The sequence below is a fragment of the Herpailurus yagouaroundi genome, unplaced genomic scaffold (assembly GCF_014898765.1).
Source record: "Herpailurus yagouaroundi ecotype Mexico unplaced genomic scaffold, PumYag 140, whole genome shotgun sequence".
In the NCBI taxonomy this organism is placed as follows: domain Eukaryota; kingdom Metazoa; phylum Chordata; class Mammalia; order Carnivora; family Felidae; genus Herpailurus; species Herpailurus yagouaroundi.
In genome coordinates this window covers 81,056,915-81,081,365 of record NW_024412395.1, presented here as the reverse complement: position 1 = coordinate 81,081,365, position 24,451 = coordinate 81,056,915, and the positions used below count along the sequence as shown (strand labels likewise).

The window sequence follows — 24,451 nt, the reverse complement described above, 5'->3', positions numbered from 1 at the left end:
TCTTTCTTTCTTTCTTTCTTTCTTTCTTTCTTTCTTTCTTTCTTTCTCTCTCTTTCTCTCTTTCTCTCTTTCTTTCTTCTTTCTTTCTTTCTTTCTTTCTTTCTTTCTTTCTTTCTTTCTTTCTTTCTTTCTTTCTTTCTTTCTTTCAAGTGAATTGAATTTCTATGTGATAACCTACCAACACCCTAGTCTTCTATTCCTCTGTCTCTTCATTTCTTAGGGCACTTGAGCCATGTACTTCCAAGTCCACACCCTAGTCCTTGTTGTCACCAAGACTTTCTTCACTTCTGAGATCCTAAATTCAGACCACTCTCTTATTGACATAACACACCTAAGGAATGTAAGACACTTCTGGCAATAACTGTGGTTCACTGTGGCTGTGATTCTGGAGGTGAGGAGTGAGGGGGAAAAAAAGAGGAATAAACTCTTGAGGACATTCATCTAAATTTCAGAGGTTTACTTAAATTTGAAAACCCTCACAGGTGATTTTGATGGGTATCCTGCAAGGAGCATTTCTCTTGCCCTCTTTACCTGTTATATATCACTGAAGGAACTGGATCTAAGATCTCCTGTGCTCAAATACTGACTCCATCACTTGGGTGAATTCAATCTCTCTTGTCTCTGTTTTCTCATCTATAAAATGAGGATAGTTTTATTACTTTATACGATTAAGTGAAATAATAAATGTGTAGTACTAGGAAGAGCATCTGCCACTCAGTAAGTGTTAATAATTATCATCAACAACATTTATATGCCCCTGATTTCCAAAGCTCTTACGTTCAGCCCAGACTTCTCTCAGTGCTCCAGATCATATCAATTGCCTCCTGGACATCTTGCATTGAATAACTCTGGTACTGCACACTTACATCTAAAACTTATCTTTTTTTTTTTTTTCTTTGCAAATCTGCTCTTCTTCTCCAAGGTTTTCTACCAAATCTTTAAATGATATCACCATATCAGGTTACCCAAATTAGAATCTAATAAATATCCAAACCTGATGATTGTATCATCTTCATTTCCATTTCTACTACCATTGTTCTAATCCCCTGTAATTCTCTTTTTTTCTTTTGGATTACTGCTGCAGCTTTCTACCTTATTTCCCTCGGTTGTCTTGCTTTTCCCCACTGGAATCTGGTATAATTTCTTCCCCGGGTTAAAAACACATTATGCCCCCCTTACTCCTCCTCCCTCCACTTCCAACCTCAGGCCTTTCAGGATTAAGACCACATTTCCTAATATGACTTACTAGATTTTCAGTGAACGGTCCCTTACTTTCCTTTCTGGAGTTTTCTTTCTAGCTCCTACCTCCCAAACCGTGGTCCTATCATACAGAACTTGTCATGCTTGCCTCTTTCCCTCTTCCCACTTGTCTCGTCCAGGAAAAAGATCTCATTTTACTTCCTCTAGCTTAAAATATGGTCTGTGGAATACTGGAGGACCTGAGACCTTTTAAGGGGGTCTTCAAGTTCAAAACTATTTTTATAATAATATTTAGACATTATTTGCTTTTTTCACTGTGTGGACATTAGCACTGAGAGTGCAAAAGCAGTAGTTTGTAAAACTGCTGGCCTTTTAGCATGAATCAAGACAGTGATGCCAACTATACTAGCATTCATCGTATTCCTCACTGTGATGCACTTGAAAACAAAAACCTAGTTTCACCTAAGAATGTTCTTGAAAGAGTAAAAAATTAATTGTGGTAGGCTGAACAATGGCCCCCTAAAGATGTCCACTTCTTGATCCCTGAAATCTGTGAATATGTTACCTTACATGGCAAAAAGGATTTTGCAGGTGTGATTAAGAATCTTGAGATGAGGGGCGCCTGGGTGGCTCAGTCAGTTGAGCATCTGACTTTGGCTCAGGTCATGATCTCACGGTCCATGAGTTCGAGCCCTGCGTCGGGCTCTGTGCTGACCACTCAGAGCCTGGAGCCTGTTTCAGATTCTGTGTCTCCCTCTCTCTCTGACCCTCCCCCATTCATGCTCTGTCTCTCTCTGTCTCAAAAATAAATAAATGTTAAAAAAAAAAAAAGAATCTTGAGATGAGGTGGTTATCCTGGATTGTCTAGATAGTTCAATGAAATGACAAGAGTTCTTACAGGAGGGAGACAGAAGGGTCAGAGTCAGAGAAGCAGGTGTGATTACAGACAGAAATTGAGGAGAAGAAGAGGGAGAGGTGAGGACGAAGGGGTCGGGAGGGTGAGTAAGGGGGGCTAGTTGCATGGAGGGGGGCTAGCATGCATGGAGATGAAGAAAGGGACCACAAACCAAAAAACGAAGGTGGCATCCAGAAGCTAAAATAGGTAAGAAAAGGAATTCTTCCCTAGATGCTCCAGAAGGAACATGCCCTGCAACACCTTGACTTTTGACTCTCAGAACTGTAAGAAAATAAACTGTGTTGTTTTAAGCCATGACGTTTGTGGCAGTTTCTCCTAGCAGCAGTAAGACAGAAACATTAATTTTGTTAAATTTCAATGCTCAAATAACATTTTAAATATTCTATATGAAGAAGTACAGCCATTTCTTCTCCATAAGATGGCTATCTCTAGGAAAAGCACACAAAAGATTGAGGTATAAGCTGATTTAGCCACTTTAAAAAGAGGAACACTGTTTTTAAGTGACAGAATATGGCAGGTCAACAATCATTATTCAGACTTAGAGCAGCTATTTTCTCAAAAAATGAACAAAAGAGCCTAGCAAAGAAAACTACTGCCAATATTTGTTGTCAATGACAGAAGTTGAGCTTTTACATAAAAATTAGCATTTTGAGGGACACCTGGGTGGCTCAGTTGGTTAAGTGTCTGGCTCTTGATTTTGGCTCAGGTCATGGTCGCATGGTTGATGAGATCAAGCCCTGCATCAGACTACGCACTATCAGCCCAGAGCCATTCTGTCTCCCTTTCTTTCTGCCCCTCCCCAACTTCTGTGCAGCACATATGCATGCGCTCTCTCTCTCAAAACAAACAAACAAACAAACAAACAAACAAACTTAAAAAAATTAGCATTTTAGAAAACTAGTATTCATCATTGTGAATTTGACAGTGATGAATACAAGTTTTTTCTGATGAGTCTAAAAATAGTATTATTGAAGATGTTTTTTGATGAATCTGTGACAATAATGAATATGATTTTAAAATGTTTCATAATGAAATGTGTCAACATTTAGGAAATCTATATGATTCATTGAATCAATGTTTTTTAAATGAGCAATCCATGATGTTACAAAATTATGCATGAGTAAAATATCTATACAAAGTGTAAGATAGAGCAATGGATTTTTTATGTAATAGAGAACAAAAAGTTCATTCTTTGTCCTCTCTCTCTGCCCCTCCCCTGCTCACTCTCTATCTCTCTCTCTCTGTCAAAATAAGTAAAAAAAAAAAGAATCATTCTTTGTGGCTCTTTCCCGTCACTTAGCATGTTTTCAAGGGTCCTCCACATTGTATGAGTAGTTCATTTTCATGACCTAGTAGTATTCCATTTTAAATGTATACCGTTTTTGTTTACCCACTAGTTAGCTGTTGGCATTTGGATTATTTCCACTTTTTTGCTATTATGAATGATGTTGCTGTCAATATTTGTGTAACTGTTTTTTTGTATGGACATGTCAATTCTCTTGGGTATATATCTAATAGAATTGGTGGGTCATGATAACTTTAACAATTTGAGGAATTGCCAGAATATTTTCCAAAGCATTTTATATTTCCACGTGGTATATGTGTTCCAATTTCTCCATATCTTTGTTAATACTTATCATCATCTGTCTTTTTGATTATAGACATTCTAGTGTGCATGGAATGGTACTTCACTGCAGTTTTAATATGCATTTCTCTGATGGTTAATGATGTTGAATATCTTTCCATGTCCATTTCTCCATTTGCATATCTCATTAGGAGCAATGTCTAGTCAGATCTTTTGTCCATTTAAAAATTGTTTCATTGTATTATTGGGGTGCCCGGGTGGTTAAGCATCTGACTCTTGATTTCAGCTCAATTCATGATCTCATGGCCATGAGTTTGAGCCCTACATTGGGCCCTTCACTGACAGTGCAGAGCCTGCTTGGGTCTCTCTGTCTCCCTCTCTCTTTGCCTCTCCCCTGCTCACACTCTCTGTCAAAAATAAACATTAAAAAAAATTATATTAGTTATCTTTTATGATTGAATTGTAATAGTTCTTTATGTATTCTGAATATGAGTTCCTTATTAGATATATTATTTGCAAATATCTTTTTCATTCTTCAGATTTTTTCAACACGAAAGACAGTTTTTAATTTTGATGAAGTTTTATTTATTTTTGTTTGGTTGCTTCTATTTTTGGTGTCATATCTAAGAATCCATTGCCTAATCAAAGGTCTAGAAGATTTATGCCTGTTTTCTCCTAAGAGTTTTAAGTTTTGGCTCTTACATATAGGCCTCTGATCCATTTAATTTTTCATATGTTGTGAGGTAGTGATCCAAATTCACTCTTTTCCATGTGGATATCCAGTTGTCCCAGTAACATTTGTTGAAAGACTTCTTTTACCATTAAATTGTCTTGGTATTCTTGTCAAAAATTAATCAGTGTATGAGGGTTTGATTTAATTCCAGATTCTCAATTTTATTTCATTTACCTAGATCCTTATCTTCTACCCTATGCCGGTAGGGCCACTGTATTTTAAAGATGAAATCATGTAAGAATCATTTTTTAGCTCAGAGCAACCAATTCTAGAGTTGGAATTACCTCCTCCTCCCTACCAGTTTAGAACTTTCCCAAGAATCTCTTTCATCGGTAGCCATCAAGATTGTGTCCAATGGGATCGTTTTGTTTTGTTTTGCTTTTTGAAAAATCAAGGTCATGTGTCAGGCCAGGTGGCTGATTAACCACAAGTTATCTCTAAGGTAAGAAGTACTGGTATTCAATAGAATTTATTTAGGGAAGTTGACGACCAAAGCCAGGAAGGGACAATAGAAATATCTTGGCTCAGCTTTCAAAAACGTGCAAGGTGTCGGAGGGGTGAGAGTGCGGGCTGTCAGTACGGTTCCAAACAGTGAGACTGGGGACCGGGAACTTCTCCCCTGGAGTACAGGTTCTGGACGGAGGCGAAGGGTCGTCAGTAGAGCTGGGGAGACTGGTGTTAATTCACTCGCGCTACCACCAATAAAGCAGCTCCCCGGCCCTCCCGCCTCCCGGCAGCTCCCCCACCCGTTTTCCCGCCTAGCCTTTCCTCCTTTCCCGATCCCTCCTCCCAACGCGTAGCGGAAGTGACGCGACACGTAGCGGAAGTCCCTCCAGCCGCGGTGTTGTGCTGTGGGGAAGAGAGACGGATTTGTAAACCCCGGAGCGAGGTTCTGCCTACCCGAGGCCGCTGCTCTGCGGAGACCCTGGGTGAAGCCACCGTCACCATGTCTGACCAGGTACCGGACTGGGAGCGGTCTGATAGCAGTGGCCGAGTCCTTACTCGGCTGGTGCGCCTGCCTCTCGGCTGGGGCCGGGGATGGAGGCGCGGGGGAGGGGAGCGCGGAATGGGGGAGGGGGCGGCCGGTGGGGACTCGGCCGGAGAGGGAGGGGAGTGGACTAGTGTTGGAGTCGCTGGGGCCTGCAGTGGGCCTCCGGGAGCCGCCCTTGCTCCTCTCCCGGCCTGCTCATTACCCCCCTCCCCCCCTCCCCCCCCTCCCGCCCCAGCGTCTGTGATCGCGGCCTCCCTCGAGTCGTTCCCCCTTCTTTTTCCGGGGTCGGCCAGGTGCAGAGCCCAGCTTCAGCTTCCCTGAGAGGGTCCCTGGGGAACATGTCTGTCTCCCTGTCCTGGGGACTGACTGTAGAAGCAGGGCCCTAGGCCCCAGTTATGTAACGGGAGACCATCCCAGCCCGGGAGGCTCTGTGGCCCTGAAAAGCGGGTGGACTCCACTTTTTGGTTCTCGGTGTTTAGATTGTCCAGGAGTGGGGACGTGGGGGCGGGAGACGTCTGGTGTTGCTGGGAACCTAAAAAGCTCTGCTTTCTGTTCGGATTGCAGCTTGGGTAGGGCCGCCGCTGCTCTGCTGAGTCTTTTGCAGTGTGTTGGTGCAGAGCTGTCGCCTCTTTTCTTGTACTTTCCCATTTCTTACTCGGGATTGGTTCAGAAACTCTCCAGTTGTAAGAGAGCACTCAGAATAACCAAGAAACAAAGTAGAAAGAAACTGCTAGGGCAACATTTCATCTGGGCATTAACCTGAAGCTGACTGATACTTTTGAAGGAAAGGATAGGAAAACTCAATGTAGAGCAGTTGCATAACATTCACCGAAAGCTGTCTATTATGGCAAAGTGCTCCATCTCAGTGTTAATATAAAAAAATTTACTTGGGATTTGCACTCGATCAGGAGTGTTCAGTTTTGCTTGTTAAGTTTTTCTTCCTCATCCTTTTTCAGTTAACCACGTTTATGGCTAGTTTTTAATTCATAACGTTTGTGTCTGGACTTCGTTTTGTTTGCTCAGATGACTGTGTCTTTTTAAAGTCTCTTTGGATCTTTCGCTTGTTTAATGATATTTATCTAGAAAAGTTATTTTTCATTCAACTCCATAATGTACTTGCACTTTTAAATTTAACACACTTGTTTCCCTAGCTTTTAACCCGGTTCAGTTTTGTACCAGTTTGTGAAAGCAAGTGAGGCTTTTGTGGGTTTGTACTATTGTGCAAAATGTACTTTGGTATTTTTAAAGCTTAATCATAATCTAGATTAATTTTGGATGGCTCTTAACAATCTATATTAATTCCCAAGTTGGTGTGGGAATTATAAGTGGCATTATAAGTATCTCCCTGGATAGTTGTTTACTTGGTTACCGGGGAGGAAAGAACAGGTGTAAATGCTTAGTTTCATCAGCCTTTTATTTTGATGCTAGGAAGCATGTTGAAATTTACTATAGTCTGATGAAAGAGCAATGTACAGAAAGAATTATAAACTAAATTACAGAATTTATTGCTTCAGTCATTGAATTCCAGTCATGAGAGAGACATGAAAGAAGAAATAAAGGACCTAGTACACTAACAGGTGGCCAGAAGTTCTTTAGATTCTGTTTTAGAAGGTCTTTGAGGCCAAAACTATTCATGATAATACTAGGACATTATTTGTCTTTTTCACTCTGATCCTTTCCTGTGTTTTCAGTGGCGTTTTTTAAACACTAACGTGGCCTGTGATATCACAACAGATTGAAATGTAGAAGCAGATGTGAAAATCTAGCTGCTGTTAAGCCAGACGTTAAAGGGATTTGCAAAAATGCAAAATAGTGCTGTTCTTCTCACTAGAAACAACTGATGTTCTTCTCATTTTATTTTCAATAAAAATATATTATTTGTTAATATATAGTGGGGCTTTTTAAACGGATAATTAAAACATTTCTCAGTTTCAATGTCTAACTGTAAACCTGAATAAATATAACTAACCTAACAAAAGCTTTATGGAGTTCCAAATAACTTTTTAAGAGTGTAAGAGTCCTGAGACCAAAAAGTTTGAGAACTGTTGCTCCATTCTGTTTAACCAGCATCATTATTAATAATCAAGACCCAGTACAATTTCAGTGTTGGGTGCTAAGGATTTAAAGAGGTATGAAGCTGAACTCTTACCCTTAAGAGGCTTATGAGCAAGAATAAGAATCTCAAGTTATTACTGTGCAATATCAGCAGCACGAGACTGACCCACTGTCCCCAAGAGACAATCTTGACTTAAACCAAGTTCTTTAAGGAGGATGCATTTTCTGAGGCACGTCTCAGAAATTTGTTATCTGGCGCTAAGACATTGTAGCTGAGTAACAATTTTAGGTTAAAATACAGGTGGACGTTAAAATCACACAAGACTTGAATTGCTGGGTTTTCTGTTGATGAGTGAAAAATTATTTTGTGAATTTGAGTAAAATACCTTTCCTGTAATTTTAACAATTGCCAGCATTATGTAGTGGATTTGTGAACCATTGCTGAATAATCATCTACAACAGGTTCTAAACCTAAAGTTCATGGGCCCTAAAGGCTGAAAATCATTGAAATTGTATGGGGCGTTTTGTTATTTTTACATGTGTATTTTTCTTTTAATTTATTTTGAGAGCAAGTGTGCGAGCACAAGCAGGGGAGGGGCAGAAAGAGAGGGAGAGAGAGAATCCCAAGCAGACTCCACACTGTTAGCACAGAGCTCTACGTGGGGCTTGAACTCACAAACCATGAGATCATGACCTGAGCTGAAATCAAGAGTTGGATGGCTAACTGACTGAGCCTCCCAGGTGCCCTGGTATGTGTGTATTTTTTTAGGGAGAAAAGGCTTATAGATTTCATCAGAGGTACATGATCTCTCAAAAAGGATAAAGACAATCCTTTAACCAATAGTAGATCTCATTGGGTGCTCTCCTTTGCCTGATCTCAAGCAAATCTAAGCACTTATATAGAACCAGAAGCTTGCTATCAAAATTGGTGTGGGTAATTTGTACAAATATTTTCCCTTTTTTCTTCCCTTTATTCAAGTTTATAGTGTTCCCGCCATGCCCAAATCATCAAAGGCAGCATGGACTTCAGCTCTTTAATTCAGGTCTATTAATTTGTAATAATTAGATGACTGATTTACTTCAAATGCTAACTATTGTAAGTAAGCACGTTCACTCTCCCCACTCCCACCTCAGAGAGAAACTGAATGATTTTCTTTTATTTTCCCTTTAGTCAAGGATTTGGAAGCATTATGTAGTTCTGGTTATCTGTTGGTACCTTACAAACTACCTCAAAACTTAGAGGCTTAAAATAACAGTTTTCTATTTTGCTCATATATCTGCAATTTGGGCAGCCCTGTGGGCTGGACTTAACCATTGCTCCTTGTTGTGTAGGGCCTCAACTGGGATTACATGGTTGGGTGCTGGAATGGATGGGCTCTTCATAAAGTCACAAGGCCTCTCTTAGTGGTTTCACCATGTGTTTTGCTCAGCATAGGAACCCCAGAATATTGAGCTATGGCAGCTCAGGGCTCATAAGAGTGTGAATGTTCCCAGAGAACCCTGGCTGGAAACCTCAAGCTTCCTAGGACCTAGCCTTGGAAGTCACTTCTGTAGTCTGTGGGTCAGGCAGATCGCTAAGGCCAGTTCAGATTCAAGGGAAAGGCATTTATTTATTTGGGGGATCTAATTGACCTGTAATATGTTAGTTTCAGGTATACAACATAATGATTTGATATTTGATCTATGTAATGTGAAATCATGATCATAAGTCTAATTAACATCCATCACCACACAGTTACAATTTTTTTTCTTGTGATGAGAATTAAATCTCTTAGCAATTTTCAAATATGCAGTACAATATTAGCTGTAGTCAACAAGGGAAAGGCATTTAGACTTCATTTCTCAATGGGAAGAGTAACAAAGAATTCATACTTATCTTTAATCTGCCACATTAATTGTATTTCTTCTGTCAGGATTGCATTATTCCCTGCAATATTCTTTGTATCTTCCTGTTGTTGATGTTTACTTATCTTACTGTTAGCTTGAAATAGTAGGAGAATATGATGAATTGGGTATATATTAAAATTAATAATTATGTATACTACTATTTATATGTTAAAAACTGTAACTACAACTTAAGCATATAGTGATACATACAGTAAGCATTGCATGCCCCGTGAGAGGATTGATAGATATATTCTATTTTCTCCCTGATAGATACATGAGGTGCTGCTAGTGGATGTTGCAAACATAAAAGTTATTAATAAAACATTGCAAATAAAATGTTACCTAAACAATATTTAATAGTATTTTGAAAACTGAGTATGATTGTAATGGTTGTAGTACTCGTGAAGGTAGATGAGTAGTTCAAATTCAAAACTATAAAGCCATTGTCAAATAGGCCTTCATACCTTTTAGCCCCCTTAGCATTTAGAATGTCTTTTATATTAGCAATAATTGCATCCCAGATAAACCTCATTGACTGTGATACTGCCAGCAAAGCGGAGAATGTCTCTATTATAGCTTTTTAAAAAAAATGTTCATTTCAGAGAGAGTGAGCACAAGTGGGAGAAGGACAGAGAGAGAGGGAAAAAGAGAATCCCAGGCAGGCACTGTGTTGACTGCAAAACCCAGTGTGGGGCTTGATCCCATGAACCATGCATGAGATCATGACCTGAACCAAAATCAAGAGTTGGACGCTTAACTGACTGAGTCACCCAGGTGCCCCTCGACTATAGTTTTTATATATAGTGTTAAAATTATTTACTTAAGTGTTCTTCTCCATTAGAATGCTTTTGAGGGTCAGGAATCAGGCTTTTTTATTCATCCTTTTTTCTTGAAGTGCCCAGCACAGTGACTGAATACTTAGTTTTTTTGAAGGAATGACTGGTCAGATTCATTCATTTAAACAAGTTATTTATTGAATGTTCTAGGTACCATGCTAAGCCCTAGAATTGGAGGGTTGCCTCAGAAACTTGAAGCAACTGGTATCTTCCTCCTCTTCTTTTAGCCTCCATGATGTTTTGTTATTGAGGAAGAGTTGGTTGTCATGGAGTAGTTTTCTTTTCATGGTGATTTGACATTACTTCTTGATCTTTACTTCTACTAACAATAGACCTGGAAACTTTTTATTTCTAAGATCAAATCATTTGTTTCTTCCAGAACATTAGAATTATTGTGGATAATTTTCTCTAAGATAGGTTTAGTATCCCATTTTAGAATTTTCTGAAATTGTGGTTTTTGGAAGGTAGATAATTTTTGATATTCTGCTTCTTTTAAAAAAGTCATGAGTATGGGGCTACTGGGTAGCTCAGTCAGTTAAGCGTCCGGCTTTGGATCAGGTCATGATCTTGCATTTGGTGAGTTTGAGCCCTGCATTGGACTCAGTGTTAACAGCTCAGAGCCAGGTCATGATCTTGCATTTGGTGAGTTTGAGCCCTGCATTGGACTCAGTGTTAACAGCTCAGAGCCTGGAGCCTTCTTTGGCTTCTGTGTCTCCCTCTCTTTCTGCCCTCCCCTGCTCATGCTCTGTCTCTCTCTCAGAAAAATAAACATTTAAAAAAAAAATCTTTAAAAAGTCATGGGTACATTCTCACATCTACTATTGAGCACCTTACTTTTACAGTTAAAACATTTTTAAAAAATCTATTTTAAGTAATGCCTATACCCAATGTGGGGCTCGAACTCATGACCCCAAGGTTCAAGAGTTGCATGCTCTTCTGACTAAGCCATCTAAGTGCCCCCTTACTTTTACAGTTTAAATTGTGGATATTCCTGCAACATAACTTAGGTTATTTAAAGATGTGTTATATTTATTATACTTTTTTATTTTGACCATTCTTTTGGTCAGTTACTTTTACTGAGCTAGTGAGAATCTGTAGGAAAAGTGGAGTTCTGTTTGCTGGACTCTGTCTGTTTTCAATATCTAGGCACAGTTATTTTTCAAGATTTTACCAAAGATTGATATATGTATCAAAAAGTGCACATAAATGCATAGCTTGCTGAATTTTGACAAACTAATCACATTCATGCAGCCAGTACTCAGATTAAGATCCTCTGCCCTGACTACTAATTAGATTAGTTTTGCTTGTTTTTAGACATTATAATGTTATGTAAACGGAGTCATATGGTATATACTTCTGTATTTGACTTCTTTTGCTCAGCATTGTTAGATTTGTCCATATTATTGTGTTCTTAAATTGCATTGCTAATTATATTCCATTGTGTGACTGTACCACAATTCTCCACCCTGCTTTTGATGCACAAGGAGGTAGTTTTCTAAGTTCTGTTTTTTTTCTTTTAATGTTTATTTAAATTTTGAGAGAGAAAGAACGCGTTGGCACAAGCAGGGGAGGGGCATAGAGAGAGGGCGACAGAGGATCTGAAGTGGGCTCTGCACTGACAGGGGAGAGCCCGATGCGGGGGCTTGAACTCATGAACCGTGGGATCATGACCTGAGCCAAAGTCAGTTGCTTAACCAGCTGAGCCATTCAGGTACCCTAGCTTCTGTTTTTAACATAAGACAAATGATACCTATTTACAGTACCTCCTATGTCAGTTTGGATTTCTTTTCGTCCGAGTAACAGAAAACGTGATATATAGTAGGTTAAACAAGTATGTGTTTATTTTTCTCATGAAATGAGAAGTCTGCGGGAGCCTGGGTGGCTCAATTGGTTAAGTGACTCTTGATTTCAGCTCAGGTCACAATTTCAGGGTCATGGGATTGAGCCCCACGTTGGGCTCTGTGCTGAGTGTGGAGCCTGTTTAGGATACTCTCTTTCCCTCTGCCCCTTACCTCTCCCCCGCTCACACACTCTGTCTCTCAAAAAAAAAAAAAAAAAAAAAAAAGAAAACTAGAAATAAGTAGTTCAGGGCTGGTAAGGCAGCTCCACAATGCCTTCATACTCTTTTCTCCCCCATCCATAACAGATGTTTTCACCCTCATGCCTATGTCCTGTGGGCACAGAGAAGTTACTTTGCGTATTTGTTCCAGGTAGGAGAAAGAGATGGAGCAAAGGGAAAAAGTATGCGCCAACAACAAATCTGTCAGTGTTTTTTATCTCATTGGCTGGCACTGTGTCACGTGGCCATAATAGAAGCTGAGAAATATGCTGGGCATACCTAGGCTTCCCTTTGTAAGGAGAATGGAGAAAGGGGATATTGGATAGGTAATTAACAATGTCCGCCAACCTCTAAATGTGTATGCTGGTACTTTTGTATACAGTCAAGCCAGTTTGTTCCAAGCTTTGTGTAGGTCCATAGTCTAGGCTCAAAGAGTGGTTTGCACAACCAATGTGATTTTCAATTACAATTTTTAGTTCTTGGTAAGTTGCACATCTAGTGTTTAACCACCGTTCTAGAGTTGAATGTAAATTTGCAGAAGATCCAGTGTCTGGACAGCTTGACTTAAATGTTGAAGTTATGGAGCTAGGTCTGGTTGGTTCCATTCCAGATTTCCAGTACTGTGTCTTAAGTTTGAACACACAGCATGAATCTGAAAATGTATGTTTATTTTGTGTTTTTAGAATTGTGGTAAATCCATTGAAATAGGAGGGGACTGATGTTATTTTATTTTGGGTTTTATATCTTTTAATAATGGGTGTAAGAATTTCCAACTTGAGCTATGTTGAATTTTTTTCATTAGGAAATAAAATGAAATAAACTGAAGAATTCCATTCAGACCTGTGGTTAACAGATTTTTTACTTTGAGTGATTGCATTTTCTGTGAAAGGTTTTATGGAAAACTTTAATGTGTATGTAATTATATCCATATACCCATCTCCTGGCCTATTTTATTTCATCTACATTACATTGCTCTAATCTACTCCCTCATAGTCTGAAGACAATCCCAGGTGTATAATTCCATCATAAATATTTCAGTATGTATCTGATATGTGATAATAGTTATCACACCTTAAAAAATGAGCAGATTTGTTAATGTCCTCAAATAAGAGTAAATATATTCTTTCTTTTGGGGTTTCCCCAGAATCTCCCCACCTCCTTTCAGAAGAATGAACAACTCTTGTGTAGCTGGAAGGGTCATTGACAGATGGGAGGTAGTTAAGTGTGATGTCCTTTCCTGTGGTTAAATTGTCAACATACTGATTGCCAGTGCCCCTAAGCAGAGTTCTTGTTCCTTCGACTTTGAAATGGCACAGTAAAATTCTCATGAATTTTGTACGTTTGTAAATGGATTTTGTACATTTGTTGTGTTTTTCGTTCTTTCCAGCCTAATTCTCTTTCCAAATCCAACCATCTTCTATTTATAAACTATTCCCTCTATGGCTTGGAAAGAAAAGTTGATAGTGCCTGTAGCGTGGTAAATTCCTTTATCATTCCAGTTACCATGATTCAGGCTCTGGATGACACAAACCTGAAAATTTAGAGGTTTTTGGTTCCTTTCTTTGATCTTGTACATATATTTACTTTTCTTTCCATTTACCTGTTTCTTCTGTTCTAAGGCCGTGTATCCTTTCCAGCCAAATCAACCAGCCCTCTCTGGGAGTCTCTTTTCTCTGATGACCTAGTGTCCCAGAGCCAGTGCTGAATGCTTTCACTGTTTTGTAGCTAGTGTGCCATACCATTCTGTATTGGCTGCTTTTTCACAGGGGAGAGAAGGAAAGAAGACATACAAAAGACACTGAGATCACTGGAAATGATCATTGGCCTTTTTTGGCCAAGATCTTCTCATTTTTCAGACTAGTTTGTCAAAAGAAAAAAAGATAGTACATGAAAAGCTGGATGACTGCATTAAGCAAGCATGAGGCTATTAAACAAGTGGTATAGATGATATTGCCATAGTGCTTCAGAGTTGGGAAGAGGTCACCAAAATGTAGTGACTAGGGAAAGTGGTAACTTAGTTTTGGAAATTTCATATCCTGATTGTTCACGTGTTCTTTTTTTTTTTTTTTTTTTTTTTTACAGTCTTGACATCTTTTATTTTTTTTACATTTATCACGCTATGAATTCATAGGGAATGGGTTCCAACAGCTCAGGCTCCTTTTCATTGGTTCTCACAAAGTGTGCTTCTCTGGGTGGGGCAGGCTGGCGCTTCAGTTGAACCCAAGTACCTTTCTCCTTGGCTTCCTTCTTTTTCTGATCATTTTCCTTCACACGCTTCAGGAAGCTGTCTCGGCTCTTTGAGTGCTTAATGTGCTCGATATGTACATTAATTCTCGTTTGTTTACAACAATGCCAACAGCATGCTGGGTAACATTGTAGACTCTTCCGGTTTTGCTATGGTAACATTTGTGGGGCATTCCTTTTTAAACAGTGCCCATTCCCTTGATATCCACAATATCACCTTTCCTGTAGATTTGCATGTATGTTGCCAAAGGAACAACTCCATGTTTTCTAAAAGGCCTAGAGAACATAAAGCGAGTACCTCTCCTCTTTCCCTTTGTGTTGGTCATTTTGGCGAATTACTGGAGGATGGCGGTTCTGGCCGAAAGGAAGGCTGTTCACATGTTCTTATGCAGTTGAAGTGAATTATCTTGTATTTCCAACTGTAAATATAAAAAACTGAAAGGATTTAGTAAGATTTTGTGGGGTGATACAGAAAATAATGTTGTCTCTTTGATCCAACAGCATTAAATAGCCTAGTATTTGCCTGGCATTACAGAAATTATAAAGATGAAAAAACTTGGGTCCTCTCGTTGTAAACTTGTAGGGAAGTCAAGACATACAAAACTGTCACAGAAAACATTAATTTATTTAACAAGAATATTGAATATCTTCAAAGAACCAGCCACTGTGCATGATCAGAAATAAAGTATGCCAGTGAGGAACTCAATCTGGTAGAAGATACAAATAGGCCAACATGTGGTTATAATAGATAAAAGTAAGCATGGGGATGTTTAAGAGGGTGATTAGAGAAATCAATTTGTAGGAAGTGATGCCTGAGTGAAAGGAAAATAGGGTAAGAAAGGGCTTCTAAGCAGAGGTGATTAACAGGTATAGATATGATGAAGATCAGGTAGAGGTGATATGTGTAAGGGATTGTAGATCAATATGGCTGGAGCAAAGGATATTATTAGCAAGAGAGATAGGAGATTAAGGCTGGATTGCTAGCTGGGACCAGTACATGAAGGACCAGTGTATGTTAGCTAAGAAGTTTGAATTTAAGATTCTGCCTGAAGATTATGGGCAGATCAGATTGCATTTTAGAGAGGTGGCTCTGGCGGTAGTTGGAGAATTGAAGGGAGCAAGACTCTTACAGTAATATTAAGGAACAACAATAAGTACCTGAAATAAGGCAGTGGAATGGAGAGAAGAATAAACTTGAGAGCCACTAAGGGATAATAACATTGTCAGAAGGATGGATGATTAAATGTGAGATTTAAGAGAGAAAGTCTAGCTAAAGATGACACCTGAGTTTCTGTTTTGGACAGTTGAGTGTATGGTAACTTTTTTGTAATTGAGAGTCCAGGAGGAAATTTGTTTTGTTTTGTTTTGTTTTTTTTAAGGTGGTTTTCAGGAAGAGGAGTTATAATTTACAGAGGAGTTGGAAATAATGCATTCAGTTTTAGGTACTTACATTTGGGTACCCATGGGACATCTAAAGTGGAGATACTCAAGCATTTGGATAAATGAATGTAAAACTCAGAAAAGTCAGGTTGGAGAGGATGACTGTGAGTCATTAGGATCTGAGAGGTAGTTGGAATCATGGGTCACCCAAGAGAGAAGGCAGAAGATTGAGGACCTGGAATCCAGAGGAGACTCCCAGCATTTAAGGAAATAGCCAAGATAAGGAGAGAATGGAATCTTGGAGGCCAAAGGTTGAGAGTTTTCAGGGAAGAAATCACTAAGTGTCTATTCTGTTACTGTTAAAAATGAGATTTGAAATTGTCCAATAAATTCAGCAATAAGGAGTTGAACTAGTAACCTTGATGAGAGCAGTATCAACTGGAATGGTGAAATATAAACCAGATTTTGTGAGTTTAAGGGTGAAAGTGGAGACAGTTAATGCTGACTACTCTTGTAAGAAGTTTAAAGAGAAAGATGAGTACAACAACTAGAGAAGATAGTCGAGAAGGGAGTATTTTATTTTTAATTTTTTTAAATGTTTGTTTATTTTTGAGAGAGAGAGCATGAACACGGGAGGGGCAGAGAGAGGGAGACACAGAATCCGAAGCAGACTCCAGGCTCCAAGCTGTCAGCACAGAGCCTGACGCAGGGCTTGAACTCAAGAACCGTGAGATCATGACCTGAGCTGAAATTGGACACTTAACCAACTGAGACACCCAGGTGTTTAGAGAAAGGAGTATTTTAAAAGTGAAAATAAATGCCATGAAAGGTAAGAATAAATTCCAGATAGGAACATAAAGGAAAATATTAATCCTAGTTGGAAGGTTGGGGGGGGGTGCTCTGGTTCCTGGAAGAGTTTTTGTTTTGTTTTGCTTTTTAATCTCCTGGAAGAATTTTGTTTTATTTATTTTTTATTTTAGAGAGAGATTGGGAGCCGAGGGGAGAGAGCACTTCCAGTAGGCTCCCTACTCAGTGCAGAGCCTGACACAGAGCTCGATCCCATGACCCTGGGATCATGACCTGAGCCGAAATGAAGAGTCAGATGATCAACCTACTGAGCCACCAAGGCACCCTGTTAGAGTTTTTAAAAATGTATTTATTTGTTTTTGAGAGACAGAGCACGAGCACGGGAGAAGCAGAGAGAGAGGGAGACAAAGAATTCAGTCAGGCTCCAGGCTCCGAGCTGTCAGCACAGAGCCCATTGTGGGGCTTGAACTCACAAACCATGAGATCATGACCTGAGCCGAAGTTGGACGCTTAACCAACTGAGCCACCCAGGCACCCCCAGAGTTTTTAATACTGGACTTCAAATATGGGGGATGGATTTCTTTGAGGTGATTTCAGGAAAAGTTGAGGGGAGGAGGTATATTCTAAGTAGTGGAAACAGGGGTTGAAGGTGGAAGAATGCTGGTAGACTTTTCAGGAAACAGCAAATAGTCCAATTTAACCATATCCTCAGGTTTGTAAAGAAAGTGGTAGAAAAATGAGAATTGAGTTTAGTAATGGAAACTGAATTTGGTGCTGTGGAGTTTGGTTCTAGGCCTTAAAGAACTGGGAGCTATTAATGCTTTTTGATAGGAGTAGTTATCCAATTAGAGAAGCTGTAGTTGAGAAAAACAATGTGGAGGAGGGATTGGAGGAGGGGAAAGAACTCTTTTGTCTTTCCTTGAGTAGCCTCTGTAGCCATCTTAGCTAAGAAAACTGGAGCAAAATCACTCCCATTGTACTGATGGATTGCTGCTGGAGGTGGGGGTGGCGATGCTCCTTCTTTGTATTAATTCAAACAACGCTTCCTAACACCCCTTTTCCTCCCAGTTAAAGAGAACTCCGCTTCATTGCTCTTCACTGTGTGGAATAAGCTGTCCTAACCCTCTCTAGATACTTAAAGAAGAAGCAGCTGTTAACTATGAATATAAATTCATAGAAATGTGGTGATGTGACTGTATTTGAAGACAGTCTTCTAGTTTTCAGGTGAAAGACTGTCTCACTAAAGAAGGTTCGTTTTGTCTGTTGCCATAATATGCAGTAGTCAGCAAATGTTGAAAGCACTGCAGAATGAAAAACAGGCAAGGACTTACACTAACGAAGTCAATTCTGTTGTCTAAGCATTTCCTTGGACTCTAGCCTGTGTCTTAAAGTTAAAAGCTACTTCTAGTTTAAAATGTTCTGTTAAATTTTGAATGTTGAAGAGTTTTAGTTTTAAGTTTCTGGCATGAGGTACACAGGTAATATGGCCCTGTTATTTTACTTGTACAATATAATATGGTTGGTTATATTCTTATCAAGTGTGGATTAACAGAAATTGTTATATATTTAACAGAAGAGCATATGTGTAAATAAGTGGCTGATTTGGTGGCCAAACTAAGGTAAACAGGAAAGCTACTTTTTTTTTTATTTAGAAAAAAAATTTTTTTAAACATTTATTTTCGAGAGACAGAGAGAGACAGAGTATGAGCAGGGGAGGGGCGGAGAGAGAGGGAGGTACCAGAATTCGAAGCAGGCTCCAGGCTCCAAGCTGTCAGCACAGAGACCAACGCGGGGCTCGAACTCAAAAACCGTGAGATCATGACCTGAGCCGAAGTCGGACACTTAACCGACTGAGCCACCCAGGTGCCCCAGGAAAGATACTTTTAATGTACTATTTAGTGAAATTTTCCAAGCTACCTCCTTTAGTAAAATGGCTTTTCTTAGATACTTCATGATGAAATTGTTTTAACTAGTTTATTCTGTTAACTTCATTTTCTTTTCAATATCCCTTAATTAGAAATTATTTTATAACCCTCTTTTCTCTCTTCAAATTTTGTCTCCTCTTTCTTTTTCCTACCTACTCTATACTTTTTTCTTATTCTACTTACTACCCTAAGCTTTTTCAGCCAAGCCTAATGTTTTAAAATTGGATAGACTGCTTCAGATAGTCTAAAATAATAGATGATATAAAATCGATTTGTTTTGATCCTAGAGTACATTAGACCAATATGCTGTTTGATTTTCCTTTCTAAATAGACCTTGCTTATACTAATATAATTAATTTATGTTTTTTAGTATAGTTTTGCAATTGGAGTAGTTAACTTCTCTGATAGGCTCTGAAAAGAGAATCTTGGGTTCAGAATGTTTGGTTGATGGAGAATGAACTTCTGACTAATAGGAGTTGACTGTAGGGTAGGTTGTCCTCTGCCCAGCAGAATTAGCACCAAGTGGTAACTTGTTAGAAATGTATTTACAGCCCTATACCTCACCTACTGAATAAAAAGTTGGGAGTGGGGCCCAGCAGTTGTTTAAAAAGTCCCTCAGTTGATTCCTATGCATGGTGGGGTCTTAGAGGTATTACTGTAGGATATCACAATAAGAGACCTCTATTTTTTTTTATCTTTTTTTATTATTATATGAAATTTATTGTCAAATTTTTTAATCTTTTTTTTAATTATATGAAATTTATTGTCAAATAAGAGACCTCTATTTTGACTTCTGGAACACTGGTATTTGAAACAGTAATTGACTTAGGTTTTTTGCTTAATTGGTGTGGCGGAGAAAATAAATGCTGTTTTATTCTCAAGTACAGATTTTGTACTCAGTGAAAGTAATGGGTATTCATGAGTAAGTAATTACAATAGCATATAGGAACTTTATCTTTGAATATACTTTTCTTTCAGGAGGCAAAACCTTCAACTGAAGACTTGGGGGATAAGAAGGAAGGAGAATACATTAAACTCAAAGTCATTGGACAGGTGAGTTTCATTATTTTTCTCCTTTAACTCTCTAAAGTGAGTAATTTCTGATACATAAAAAATGATTTCAGTAAGGCAAATTATTTAAAAATGGCATTTTCATTTACTATACATGCATCTGTTGTGGGAGGTAGAAGAGGTTCATACTGTTCTATTGATCTGCTAGGCAGATCTGCTAGGCAGATTTAGATTATCTTAATTTCTCCAAATAAAAAACTTTTCTTGGTTAGCATGCTTCAGTGGCAAATATAGTAAATACTATTGAGTGATAAAGCTAGGGCCAACTGTAAAAGGGCCTCTCAGTAGTCCTTTTACTGACCCCTTTCTCTTTTCTGGCATGTCTTTTCCCCAGACTGTATCTTTACTGACCTTTCTTGAGATGTTAACTGATAATTAAGGTTAGTTGAAAATTGTTGGAGGAATGAATCTTCATATAGTAGTTCCCCCTTATCTGTGGCAGTATTTTCCAAGACCTTCATTGAATGCTTGAAACCATGGATAGTACTGAACCCTATTTGTACTATGTTTTTTCCTGTACATCCACACCTCTGGTAAAGTTTAATTTGTAAATTAGGCTCAGTAAGAGATTAGCAACAGTAATAATAAAATAGAACAATTATAACTGTATATTGTAATAAGTCATGTGAATGTGATCTCTCTCTCAAAATATCTTACTGTACTATACTCACCCTTGTGATGATATGAGATGATAAAATGCCTACATGATGAGATGAAGTGAGGTAAGTGATGCAGGCTTTGTGATGTAGCATTAGGCTACTACTGACCTATGTTTATATTCTTTGTTCATATCCTTTCCCCATTTTCTGTGATTATCTTAACTGATAATTTTTATGAATTTTTTTTTAAAGTTAATCTGTTTTGAGAGAGATAGAGCACGAGTGCACAAGTGGGGAAGGGGCAGAGTGAGGGGGAGACAAAATCCCAAGCAGGCTCAGTCTGGCAGTGCAGAGCCTGATGTGAGTTCATGATCTGAGCTGAGATCAACAGTTGGATGCTTAACTGACTGAGCCACCCAGGTGTCCCTTACTTAAAAATTTTTTAATTAATATTTAATTCGTGTACCATAAAAATCACCATTTATTTTATTATTTTTTAAGATTTTATTTTTTAGCCCCCCTGATGTGGGGCTTGAACCTACAACCTCAAGATCAAGAGTTGTATGCTCTACCAACTGAGCCAGCTGAGCATACCAATACTCACCATTTTTACGTGTATGATTCAGTGGCCTTTATATATTCCACAAGGATATGCTGTGCACCATTACCACTATTTAGTTCCAGAACATTTTCATCATCCCCAAAAGACATACTCTACTCATTAGCACTATTCCCTATCCTCTCCCCTGCCAGCCTCTAGCAACCACTGATCTATTTTTTGTTTTTATGGATTTGCCCGTTTTGGACATTTCATATAAATGGAATCACATGATATGTGGCCTTTTGTGACTAGTTTCTTTCATTTAATATATTTTCAAAGTTCATCCAAGTTGTAGCATGAATCAGTGTTTTATTCCTTTTTATTGCTGAATAATATTTCTTTGTATGAATATACCAGTTTGTTATCCATTCATTTGTTAAGGGACATTTGGGCTCTTTTGTTTCCTCATTTTGGTTATTCTGAATAATTTTGCTCTGAACATCCATGTATAAGTTTTTGTGTGGAGGGATGTGTTTGATTCTCTTGGGTATGTATCTAGGTGTGGAATTACTGGGTCTAATATTCCAGACTTTATTTAACTTTTTGAGGAATTGCCAAACTGTCTTCAGCAGTGGCTTTACCATTTTACATTCCCAGCAACAGCATTGTGTGAAGGTCTACTTTCTCCATATTCTGGTCAATGCTTGCTCTTATCTTTTTTTAATTATAGTCATCCAGGTGTGTGTGAAGTGGTGTGGCACTATGTATGTATGTATGTAGGTAGGTAGGTAGGTTATCTCAATACCCAACATGGGGTTCGAACTCACGACCCCGAGAACAAGAGTTGCATGCTCTTCTGACAGCCAGGCGCCCCTTATTGTGCTTTTGTTTTGTATTTCCCTGATGGCTAATGATGTTCAGCATCTTTTCATGTTCTTATTGGCCATTTGTACATCCTCTTTGAAGAAATGTCTATTCAGATCTTTTTTCCATTTTTAGAAAAATTTTTAAAATTTTTTATTCTTGAGAGAGAGAGAGACAGAGCATGAGCGAGGGAGGGGCAGAGTGAGAGAGGGACACAGAATCTGAAGCAGGTTCCAGGCTCTGAGCTGTCAGCCCAGAGCCCACCGTGGGACTCAAACTCACACACTGTGAGATCATGACCTGAACCGAAGTCAGATGCTTATCAGACTGAGCCACCCAAGCGCCCCAACAGTTTTTAATTTTGATTAATTGAATTTATTTTTTCTTTTCTTGCTGTGATTTTGGAGTTGTATCTAAGAAACTGTTGCCTAATCCAGGGTCACAGAGATTTATACCTGTAGATTTTTCTAAAATTTTTATGGTTTTAGTTCTTAACATTAAGTTTTGATGGTTTTGAGTACTTTTTGTGTTAGTTTGAGCTAGATTCTAACTTTTTTTTTTTTTGCATGTGGCTATCCATTTGTCCCAAACTACTGTTTGAAAAGTTGATCCTTTTCCCATAGAGTTGGTTGGCATCCTTGCAAAAAATCATTTGACTATAGATATATGTGGCTTTATTTTTGGGCTGTCAGTTTATTCTAACATTGATCTATATGTTCTATGCCATGAATTACATTTTTAAGAATTATTGATTTATGGGAATGCAAACTGGTGGAGCCACTCTGAAAAACAGTATGAAGGTTCCTCAAAAAATTAAAAATAGAACTACTCTACGACCCTGCAATTGCACTACTAGGTATTTATCCAAGGGATACAGGTTTGCTGTTTTGAAGGGGCACCTGCACCCCAATGTTCATAGCAGTGCTATCGACAATAGCCTAAGTATGGCAAGAGCCCAAATGCCCATCGAGGATGACTGGATAAAGATGTGGCATACATATACAATGGAGTATTACTCTGCAATCAAAAAGAATGAAATCTTGCCATTTGCAACTACATGGGTGGAACTGGAGGGTATTATGCTAAGTGAAATCCATGACCCTGAGATCATGACCTGAGCCTAAATGAAGAATCAGATGCTCAACAACTGAGCCACCTAAGCACCCCCCAGTATTGGTTTTTTTTTTTTTTTTTTGGATGGTTGCCTGATGGTTTGTTTGGCAGTCTGGGTAGAAGAAAAGAACCTGGCGCCATAAATTACTTTGACTCACTCAGGTTCTTATTCATGTTACTTATGTGAGAGAAACCAGACTCTGGGGTGACTTTGTGGCAGAAATGAATTTCTTGTCTGTTATTTTATGGTATATGCTTCTCTTATAGGTTTGACCACCTTCAACAGTGCTTCAGTTGTTGGGGGGGGTATTTTTGTTTTGAGTTTCTTTTGGGTGTTTGTGATAGTTTAACTTCTCTTTATTTTGAAAATAGAATAGACATGTAACTATGAAGGAATACATTCTTTGATATACATGTTTTTATTTATACTGCTAATTTTAACATCCAGGACAGACTGTAAATTTCTTTTGAAATGGACATTAAGTAACTTTGAGGATGCTTAGAGTATTCTAATAAACCCTGTTAGGAATGTTAAAAAGAATATGTGTGTGTGTATATATATATGTATATATGTATACATGTGTATATATATATATATATATGTATATATATATTCATGTATTTTAAAAAGAGTATTTTGGTGGGAAAGTGACAGGGTTTATGTTTCTATTTGTACTATATGTGTACTTAAATAATTTTTTTCAAGCAAAGCAAATAGTTTACACAAAGGGATAATTATTTTTCTTTCATCTCCTTAGGATAGCAGTGAGATTCACTTCAAAGTGAAAATGACAACACATCTCAAGAAACTCAAAGAATCATACTGTCAAAGACAGGTTTGTATGTAATGATATAAGATACAATGTTTTATATGTCATTAATTTTTCTTGTAAGAAAGGTTGTTAAAAGAAAAATGATCTTTTATTATTTTCATCATTAGCAGCCGAAGGAGAAAACTATACCTTGTTTAATTGCCTTTTTCCCCATTGTGGCCCATTTCAGAATTTAAATTCATAAGGTTTGTGGAACTGTTTTGAAAAGTGATTCAGAGTTGTAAAAATAGCTATATGAATATTTCTATTTTAATGGCTTACCAGTGTATGTAACAGTAAAGGCAAGTAATTTTTGGTGATCACTATGAAATTTCCTTGTTTTTAACCAAGGTAGCCATATGTTAAATGTAAGTACTAGTATTATTAGTTTATTATCTTTATATATAGTACTACAGGTTACTGCTAATTACATTATGTATTTTCAACATGAAGGAATTTTCTCTCCTGTAAAAAAAATTAGGGGCACCTGGGTGGCTCAGTTGGTTAAGCATCCAACATCCGCTTAGGTCATGATCTCACGGTTCGTGAGTTTGAGCCCTGCGTTGGGCTCTGTGCTCACAACTCAGAGCTTGGAACCTGCTTTAGATTCTGTGTCTCCTCTCTCTTCCACTGCTCATGCTCTATCTCAAAAAATAAATAAACTTTAAAAAATGTTTTTAAATCATAAAGAAGGCTTATTAATTTATTAATATAAATTCTCAGATCCTGGCCTTCATGAGCTCGATTATTAAATCAATAATTCTTTAACCTGCCTGGATTCAAATTCAGGCTCTACTACTGTCTGACTGTGGGATCTTAAACAAGTTATGTGC

The 24,451-nt window shown here is 38.3% G+C and overlaps 1 protein-coding gene and 1 pseudogene across 2 annotated transcripts in view; one reads left to right on the top strand and one right to left on the bottom strand.

Annotated features, from left to right (window-relative positions):
• The first annotated feature begins 5,236 nt into the window (after positions 1–5,236).
• The window catches only part of SUMO1 (small ubiquitin like modifier 1), a 29,113-nt gene continuing 9,898 nt past the window's right edge, over positions 5,237–24,451 (top strand). The window contains exons 1-3 of one of the 2 annotated variants that reach the window (XM_040475884.1): positions 5,237–5,392; positions 19,597–19,671; positions 23,565–23,642. In XM_040475884.1, the coding sequence (XP_040331818.1) occupies positions 5,381–5,392; positions 19,597–19,671; positions 23,565–23,642 (165 nt within the window). In that variant the 5' untranslated portion in view covers positions 5,237–5,380. The remainder of the gene's footprint in view (positions 5,393–19,596; positions 19,672–23,564; positions 23,643–24,451) is intronic. The other variant, XM_040475883.1, reaches the window with a different exon arrangement.
• LOC121030922 (60S ribosomal protein L21-like) lies at positions 14,343–14,857 on the bottom strand (annotated as a pseudogene).